General features: G+C 39.1%; 1 protein-coding gene across 1 annotated transcript in view; it reads left to right on the plus strand.

The window, feature by feature from the left end:
- Window positions 1–10,000, plus strand: part of LOC115215363 (organic cation transporter protein-like) — a 243,919-nt gene that overhangs the window by 119,958 nt on the left and 113,961 nt on the right. The window contains exon 2 of the mRNA XM_036506093.1: window positions 789–942. Within this exon, the coding sequence (XP_036361986.1) occupies window positions 800–942 (143 nt within the window). The 5' untranslated portion in view covers window positions 789–799. The remainder of the gene's footprint in view (window positions 1–788; window positions 943–10,000) is intronic.

Consider the following 10,000-nt stretch of genomic DNA (forward strand, 5'->3'; position numbering starts at 1 on the left):
ATGGGGATGGAATGGATGGGAATGATAGGGAAGGTGGAGTAGAAATGTGTAAAGGTGGGTGGGCTTATGGGGAGAGGGGAAGGTGGGTATGTGAGGAGAGAGAGGAGGAGAGAAGAGAGTAAGAGAGAAGAGAGAAAGAGAGGGTGAAAAAGTAAGAGGGAAGAGAGAAAGAGAATAAGAGAGAAGAGAGAAAGAGAGAAGAGAAAAAGAGAGTAAGAAAGAAGAGGGAAAGAGAGTAGGGATGAAGAGAAGTAGGAGTGAAGAGAAGTAGGAGTCGGGGCAAGAGAGGAGAGTTGGGTGGGAGGAAGTAGGAGGGTGGGGGAGAGAGGCAAGGGGAGGAGTTTAGATGAAGAGGGGAGGAGAGTTGAGCCCAAATGGCGTGTGTATATACACACACACACACAAACTCATACATACACACTCACACTCAAACCCATTAATACATTCTGTGCACTGCACACATTCATATAGTGCAACATAGTACTATAACTTACTTAAACTCGCACACATACGCACATACATACACATACACACCTGACCACGTACACTCTTTTTCTCTTTGTCTTTTTCCTTCCCTCTCTCACTTGCATACAACACCCAATCTCAAACGCTAGTCTTTCACTCATATTCCTTCCACTCTCCCCCATACCATCACTTACACTCGATAGGTACTCTCACTTGCATACCTGATATGTATATGTATGTATGTATGTATGCATGAAAGGAGATAGCCAGAGGCAGATACATTTAGAAATTTCTTGAAGCAGACGACACATTTGTTCTGAGAGGTTTGTTCACCATGGACTACGAAGAAGTGATTGGCACAATTGGAGGATGTGGACTTTATCAGAGACTGATGCTAGCTTTCCTCTTCTCTTCAACCATTATGGATGGTTTACAAGTTGGAAGCATGGTTTTTATTGCACCTGACTTAGATTACAGGTAAGTTTATAATGATTTCTTCGTATTATTATTTATTCCAGGTGGGTGATTCAAATGGTGGTGCTTCAAATCCAAAATTCCTTGAGACATTTTTTTCTTTTGTTGTTTGGGTTAAAAACCTTTCTCACTCCAACACCCACCCACATCATGGGTTTTCGATACCTGAAATCTTTACACTTGATTTTATCAACCTTTTGAGATAATCCCTGTATATTCTCTGCTCATAATTCATGGAAGGGTCATGGGGTAGAGTCGTCAGGTATCTCACCCATACGGCCCTAAATCTCTTTCCTAGACACCTAGTTATAGACTTGAAGAGTGAGGCCCTACCAGGAGACCCCCTATAATTAGAGCTCTCTCTCTTTTGTCTCCCTTTTTAAAAACCCCTTTAGACATCTATAAATAAAATAGTAACGATGTAGTGTCATTGATTTAATCAAGGGTGCTCTCATCCCTTATTCCAGAATTCTTGATTTTTATTTCTCTCTCTTTTACTTGTTTCAATCATTGGACTGCAGCCATTGGCGTTCAACCTTCTGGGGTCAACTACTGAGATTTAAGGCTTTCAAACAACCCCAGGCCGTAATCCCCAAATTTCTGTGCCTTTTGTTAGATGTGATTATTATTTGATTTGTGGATTCGCAGAATTCTTAGGGAACTGGACAAAATAATTTGTGGTATTTAGTTACAGTTGTTTACATTCTGAGTTCAAATGCCATCAAAGTCACCTTTACCTTTCATTCTTTATAGAGACAATAGAATGAAATTCCAGTAAAGTCCAGTTAAGGACCAGTCAGGTTTGCCTCGAGCTTATGAGTTCATTTGGCAGGGACATAGCCTACCTTTCAATGACTAAAAATACAAACCTCCTCCTGAATGGATTACCAGCCCATTACAGGGATAATCTCTCCCACCAATGTATTACTGGTACTTATTTTCATCTTAGTAAACTGGAGTAACACGAAAGGAAGCATTTTACACCAAAAACACAATGTGTTGACTGATCTGGGATTTGAAACCATGACCTTGCAGTTATGAGTGCAACATATTAACCATTAGATTGTGTCAGACAAAATTCCTTATGGTTCTTCTGGTTCTTTACATAGTGAGTTCAAATCCCACTGTGGTCTACGTTGTCTTTCACTCTTCAGGGCTCAGCAAAATTTTTCATCGCTCTAGGGCTAATAAAATAAAAGTAACATTCAAATATTAGGGTTGATGTAATTGCCGGCCTTGTGCCAAAATTATTAACAACTAAAGATGGTCGTCTGAAAGAGTGGTTAACCTTTTAGCGTTTAAACCAGCCATATCCAGCCCGAATGTTCAACCTGGTTTATGTTCAAACTGACCAGATTTGACCTCTTACACCTACCCTACAATGTCATTCAAGGCATATATAATCAGCAGGCATAGCTGACTGGTAAGAAGATTGTTTCACAACCGCATGGTTCTGGGTTAAGTCTCGCTGCCTGACACATTGAGCAAGTGTCTTAGGCCGATCAAAATTTTGCCAGTTGATTTGGAAACTGAGAAAAGCTTTTTGCACGCGCGCGCGTGTATTGATATATATTTATATATGTGTATATTTCTGTGTTTGTACCCTGCCGCCGCTAGACAACTGGTGTTAGTATTGTGGCAGAAATATAGTCACTACATCCAATGTCACGACTGGCTAGAACAAAACAAATTCTTACCAATCGGGACGCCACTGAGAGCTGACCTCCTGCAGAGATTCTAGCTTTTGGAGCGGCCTCTCTGAACCGATTTTAGGCTAATAAAGCACCACATTTCAAGCACCTAAGGCAGAGCTTTTAGACAGAGCACACACTGTGCTAAAAGCTGCCACACAGAGTGCTGGGAGAGCACGCACAGAGAACACTAAAGGAATGGTCTAGCTGAAGAGATGACCGGTTCACTTGACCGCTGAATAAATCTGGAGGCTACGAGATAATCCCAGGATTAATTCCAAGCAATGTGAATAAACCTGCATTATATTTGAGAGAGTAATCTGAACGCTAAAGAGTTAAAGTGTCAGAGAAGGTGCCTTGCTGTACTTTTAGTTGTTTATGTTCTGAGATCAAATCCCAGAGGTCGACTTTACCTTTCATCCCTCCAGGGTCAATAAAATAAAGCCCCACACAAATACTGGTGTCAATGGAATCGTCCAGTGCCCTTGCCACTCTGCCTAAATTAGCAATTATTGTTGTTATTATTATTATTATTATTATTATTATTATTATTATTATTATTATTATTATTATTATTATTTATTATTATTATTATTATTATTATTATTATTATTATTATTATTATTATTATTATTATTCAGTAGTTTTATTTTTATAGCGTGCTTTCACTTCACTACCGAGCGCAGCTCTGTGTGCCTTGGGTATGTGCTGTGATTTGTTGTGATGCTCTGATGGTTATTGTATGGAAAGTGTTCTGCGTAGGATGTGTGCAGTGCCTAGTAGTGCAATTTTCTGTATGTTATATGTGTTTGTAAGTCCTGGTGTTTTTGTTATGTATTTGTCTGAATATTTTTTTATCATGCCTAATGCACCTACTATGATAGGAATTGTTTCTGTTTTCAGATTCCACATTCTAGTTACCTCTATTTCCAGGTCTTTGTATTTTGAGAGTTTCTCCATTTCTTTTAAAGACACGTTGTCATCAGCCGGTATTGATACATCAGCATTTTTTTTCTTCATGATCTCTGACAACTATATCTGGTCTGTTGGCCTTAATTTCTCTATCTGTGTGTATCGGCATATCCCAGAGTATGGTTGCTTTCTCGTTTTCTGTGACCTTTTCTGGTGTGTGCCTATACCATCTTTTTTCTGTTGTTATTCCATAATGTTGGCATAGCTTCCAATGTGTGTAGGTTCCAACTCTGTCATGTCTGTGAATATATTCCTTCTTAGCCAGGACTGGGCAGCTAGAGATAATATGATTTATTGTTTCTTGTCCATCTCCACATATTCTGCAGTTACTTGTAATATTTCTTTTCATTACATGCTTTTGGTAATTTCTGGTGGGGAGGCTTTGGTCTTGTGCTGCAATTAAAAATCCCTCTGTTTCTGCTTTGAGTCCTGAGCTTCTCAACCATTGCTGGGATTTTTCTTTGTCTATTTCTTTTGCGTTTAGTTTAGTCCAGTATTTACCATGAAGGGGCTTTTCTTGCCTTCGTTTTATCATGGTTCGTTGCTGTTCTATTTTTAGTTTGGATTTCATTTGTTTTATAGCTTTTGTTGTTTCTTCATCTTCTTCTTCTTCTTCATGTTTATTAGGTGGTATGATTTCTTGTTTGTATTTGTCAGCTTCCTTAAATACTGAGAACAGTTTTTTGTTTTGCTCGTGTTTTGCCGCTATCTGGATCAGTTTTCCTTCCTTCTGAAGTAGATATTTTTGCAGTTCTATGGTGGTTATTTTATAGTAGTTTTCCAGCTGTATAAGGCCTCTACCACCTTCTATACGTTGTATATATAGTCTTTCTATGTCAGATTTTGGGTGATGCATCCTAGATCCTGTCATTATTTTTCTTGTTTTCCTATCTATTTTGGTCAGTTCATTTCGTGTCCAGTTAAGGATATTGTAGCTGTAACTTATAACTGGGACAGCTAAAGTGTTGATACCTATTATCTTGTTTTTAGCATTGAGCTCTGTGTTTAGTATTGATCTAACTCGTCTATAATATTCTTTTTTTATTTTCTCTTTCATTTGTGTGTGTTGTGTCTTATCTAGTTCATGGATTCCTAAGTATTTGTAAGTTTGGCTTTGGTCTAATTCTTTTATTTCATTGGTTTTATCTAGTGTGATGTTGTTACTCTTAACTAGTTTTCCTCTTTTCATGGTTACTTTGGCGCATTTTTCTAATCCAAATTTCATATCTATTTCTTTGGTAAATTCATGAACTGTCTTTAATAGTGTTTCCAGCTGTTTGTCATTTGCAGCGTATAGTTTTAGGTCATCCATATATAAAAGGTGGCTGATCGTTTTGCCGTAACATTTATATCCGCATCCAGTTCTATTTAGCATATCAGATAGAGGTGACAGTGCCAAGCAGAAAAGGAGTGGAGAGAGCGTGTCTCCCTGGAATATTCCTCTTCTAATGGGGATGTCTTTGGTTTTCTTGAGTCCCTCTTTTGTTTGGAGGTGTAGGACTGTTTGCCATTTATTCATAGAGTGCTCTATGAATTTTATGATTGTTGGTGCTACTTTGTTAATGGCTAGTGTTTCGAGGATCCATATGTGGGGGATGCTATCAAACGCCTTTTTGTAGTCAATCCAGGCCATACTGAGGCCTTTCTTCTTTCTGTGGCTGTCTTCAGTTATGGCTTTATTAATCATTAGTTGATCTTTACAGCCATATGAGCCTTTGCGGCATCCTTTCTGCTCTTCTGGGAACAGTTTGTTTTCGTCCAGGTGCTTGTTCAGCCTTTGTGATATCACTGCAGTAAATGCCTTGAACATAGTAGGGAGGCAGGTTATTGGTCTGTAGTTTTCTGGTTTTTCTGTTTCATTTGATTTGGGATTTAAGATGGTTTTCCCCTTCGTGAGCCATTCAGGCATTGTCTCTGGCTCTGCTAGTACGTTGTTAAAGTTTTCAGCCAGCTTTTTGTGCATTCCTGTTTGATATTTCAACCAAAGGTTGGGGATCTTGTCATGCCCAGGTGCCTTCCAGTTGCTTAGTCTTTGCAGTGCCTGGGTGACCTCTTCAGTTGTTATGGGGGTCCAAAGTTGTTCAGATGCCGAGTTTGTTATTTTGATACTCCTTTTTTTTTGGTGGTTCGTTCGCCGACCATATTTCTCTCCAGAATTCTTCCAATTCTTCTGCCGTTGGTGCTGCAGTGACTTCTATTTTATTTTTGCCCAGTTCTTGGTAGAACTTTTTGGGGTTGGAGTTGAACTTTTTGTTTTCTTCAAAGAAGCGTTGGCGTTTCTTGTACCGACGGATCCTTTGTGCTTTGGCAAGGATATCTTGCTTCAGCTTTTCTTTTATTTCAGGCAAATCTTTCTCTGTGATGTTATATTTGCGGAGTATTTTTGTTCTCTTTTTGTTGCTCAGTAGCGTTGATTGTTTGCTGATTTCATTAAGAATCGACAGGTCTTTACTAATTTTTTTTATTTTGTTTTGGATGTTATTTATCCACAGGGTTTGTTTGGGTGGTGGTACTCCTGTTTGGGCGGGTTTGGGTGAGTATCCAGCTTCTTTTGTGGCTGCAGTGGCTGCTGCGTATATTAGGTTATTTAGCTCAGTGATATCACTTTTTTTTTATTCAGTGGCTATCAGTTCAGTGACGGCTAGGTTTATGCTGTTTATAATAGGTGTTGTTATTTCGTTTATTTTGATTCTTGGGAGGTATGGTCGGTGGTCCATTTTGAGCTCTGTGGTTTTCAGTTCTTTAATTATTATTATTATTATTATTATTATTATTATTATTATTATTATTATTATTATTATTATTATTATTAATATTATTATTATTATTTGATGGTGAAAATTTGGCAATTATTAATTTTACAAGAGTGAAGTGACCGAAAATAAGGAAATCGTTTTGAGGATTTGGGGTCCATAACAGCAACATGGGATTTCACAGGTGAAGGGGGCCATGGCTGACCAGCCAAGACGTAAAGGGCTCCCGTGAATCGTCGTGACTGCTGCTAGTGACATATAAATGGCACCTGTGAATCGTAGTCGTCTCGTTTTTATATTATTCTCTGCATATTTTGTGACACTTTTATATGCATTTTATTTCTATGGGTGAATGGACTTTCATAGCAGTAATAGAGAAAGTATTATCATTGCTTTTACTGGATTTGAATTTAAGCCATTCGTTTTCATTTTTTTAACAACGGATTGCAATTTTATTAACATATTTTTACAGGAATATAAGAAACGTATATTATATTAAAAGCGTAAAAAATTAAATTATCAAAGAAAAACACCCATAACTACTTCACTAAGGAAAGAAAAAGGAAGTGGAAGATTAAGCAGCAGAAGATTGGGGTGGGGAGTAATGCGTTGTACACCTCCGACCAAATGGCATGTTCACCTACACCTCACAGATATTATTGCAAAGGCATTGCTGTGGGGAATGGCCATTGACACTCACTGCAACAGCCACCCTACCTTGCAGGGTTCATTCCTCAGACGGGACATAGCTATCCTGATTTTGCTGAGGAAATCTGCAGTATGGGGTCCAGGAATATATATGTATTGAGTAAGGTATTAGACATCTGTTTTATATAACTTTGTATGTCTGGCCCCATATATGTTGTAACCCCTATGTCAATAACGTTAATTGTATTGTTTGTACAAACCCCCACGCCTGATATATGATTCTGTGATTGGGATGACATCTTGGATGCATGCTTGGACATTGTGGAATTCGTTATTATGATAGGGAGCGCAAAAGCCTTGCAAACCTGTTTTGAGGTTTCAAGCTGTCTGACAGGTACTGACTAGAAACAGTATTTTGCTGACCAGCACATAAGGATAGCATAGAGTGTCCACAATATAGAGTGGTCGGCTATTCAAACTACTAGGATTTCACTGCTTCTCATGTTTTGTGGAAGGGACACAGTCTACTGGTCCGATGGTCCATCTACTATCAACACCCACTAGTTGGAAGACATGGCTGTACAGACATGCGCTGTGGTTACATCCTCCAGTAATTCCTTGATGAGGAACAGGCGGAGGTCATCATTTGGTAGATGTATTTTTGCCCAGCTTTTCTCTGACAGAGTTGTAATCCTGGGTTGAGCAAAGACCAAGAAAGGGCATCTGGAATGTTGTTAAGCACTCACTGCCCTCTATCAGTTGGGCAAAATTGTCAACAGAAATTCTAAACTGGCATTGTTTAGAGGATTAGTGGCAGCGAAAAGTACCAATCCTCTTGAGGAATCTCAGAGTGTTGACGAAAATCAACTGGCTGGTCTCTTCTGAAAGACTTTAAGTCTGGGCCCATGGATAATTTCCAGAAATCCGTGTTATCTGGAAGTGCTATCTGGAATAGGACATTGCTAGTTTGAGAGAAACTCTACAGGCTGGGAAGTTCTATCAACTGCACCCAATATATATGCGTGCGCGCGCGCGTGTATAATCAAATGAATAATAACAGACGATGGATAATTGTCAGCTCATTACAGCTGTTTCTTAAGTAAGTTTTTAATGGAAAAATCGAAACATTATATCATTATAAAAAGCCGTAATCATCAGATGAGCAGAAAGTTTAGGAAACATAAGAATATTCAAGAATACAGCCGGGCTGTGTCTGCCGATGCCAACTATTAAATGGTAGAATGAACAATTATTATGTTGCCAGTTCAGGTTAAGAATGTAGTTCTTGAAAGTGTGTAATTTGATGTCTAAGGTCAGTGACTCGGAAGAGAAGGAGCCTGCGAGACTAGATCACAGGTAGACTGGAGTGGGTTGTAGGAGGAATTTATGATATTAGGTTATGAGTTGTGGTAAGTAAGGAGGGGGTCACCAAACAGTAAGGATAAGGAGAAAAAAGAAGATAAAATCAAACGTAAGGGTGCAGAAAAAATAAATCTAAAATAAATATAAAAGCATACGAGCCGAACAGGTAAAGGGTTGGGGTATAGGAATATCTCGCTAGTGGCAAATGACCAGGGAAGGGGGATAGAGAAACATAGAAATGTAGGGGGTATTCTGTGGAGTGCTACCTATCAATAAGGAGTTTAAAAACTTAAAGCAAGATGGTGTTATATAATGAATTAAACCTAGTAAGGGATTAGAGTAAATAGCAGATCGGAATCAGGAAGGCCAGTGATAGGGAGTAGTCTAATGATTAACTATGGAATGTTAAACGGGTGGCGATGATATCAATATTGGATGGTATAAAGATTTTTGTGTGAATCAGGTGAAGCAACCCAAGATGATAAGTCGCGGGTACGAGGTTGGGATAATGTATTCTATCCAGTCTATCACGAGCGCTGCCCGCAAAACTGTATGTTGGTGTCAGCAGTAAATAATTAGTAGAAAATGGAAACGAACTGTCTCGGGTGTGCTACTAGGAGTTAAGTATCACTGTCATCGCTATTGCATAATACCGGGCACACCACGGATAGAATGATTAGTTCTTCCTTCAATATAGCATAACATAGAAGTATAATAAGAGCGTTTAAAAGGTAAAGGTAATGGGGAAATGAGACTGGGAGGGCTCAGAAACAAATGGGTAGATCGAGGTCAGTGAGAGAGGAAGTAAATTGGATCGGACCTAGATTGGAGGCTATTGTAGACGCTGTTTGATGTCCTTAAAGTGTTTAAAGATATTCACTGTCAGATCTCCTTAAAATTTCAAATAGATCCATGTAGCAAGGTTTGCATCCGTATTTACTGTTTAAGTACGGTCAGCCTGCCACAAATAGGGATAACAGCTGTATGCCACAACTACAAATAGTAGCAGCTGTATGGATTCCTTTAGCTTAAGCCCACACAACACTCCTTCTTATAATACTCTCTCCACTAGCCGTAACAACAGCGCACCTATTCCTATTTACGTTACCGATATGCTATACGCACAGAACTCTAACACCTGTGCTAGTGATCGTTTCTTTATTCCACCCACCCTCGACCTTCTAGTGTCACTATCTGAAAGCCAAATCTCTTAGGTCAACGCCCAGTAGCAACACTCTCCAACACAGGACTCGGTAACTAATTTTAATCATGATATTAGGTTGTCCCAAAAGTTCGTAAACACTTGCGAAAATTGAATTTTTACTCGCCAAGTACTAACAAAAACAACAAAATTATTCCTCAAAATAAAGACCATTATTTTCCAAGACTTTCTACGAACTTTAGGGACAACCTTATAGTATCGATCATAGTAATATAAACTCAAGGTGTTGTACTGAATGACCAGTAGAGCGGAAATGGCGCCAGACCGGGGTGTCGTTGCCGAGTCTAATGTCTCGGAGGTGCTCCGCGAACCGGTCAGCCAAGTGGCGTCCCGTTTGACCGATGTAAAGAGAAGGACAGAAAGAGCAGGAGATGAGTACATGACGTTGCCAGAAGTGCATGTAAAGGAGTCAG

This window comes from Octopus sinensis, linkage group LG9 (assembly GCF_006345805.1).
Source record: "Octopus sinensis linkage group LG9, ASM634580v1, whole genome shotgun sequence".
Taxonomy (NCBI): domain Eukaryota; kingdom Metazoa; phylum Mollusca; class Cephalopoda; order Octopoda; family Octopodidae; genus Octopus; species Octopus sinensis.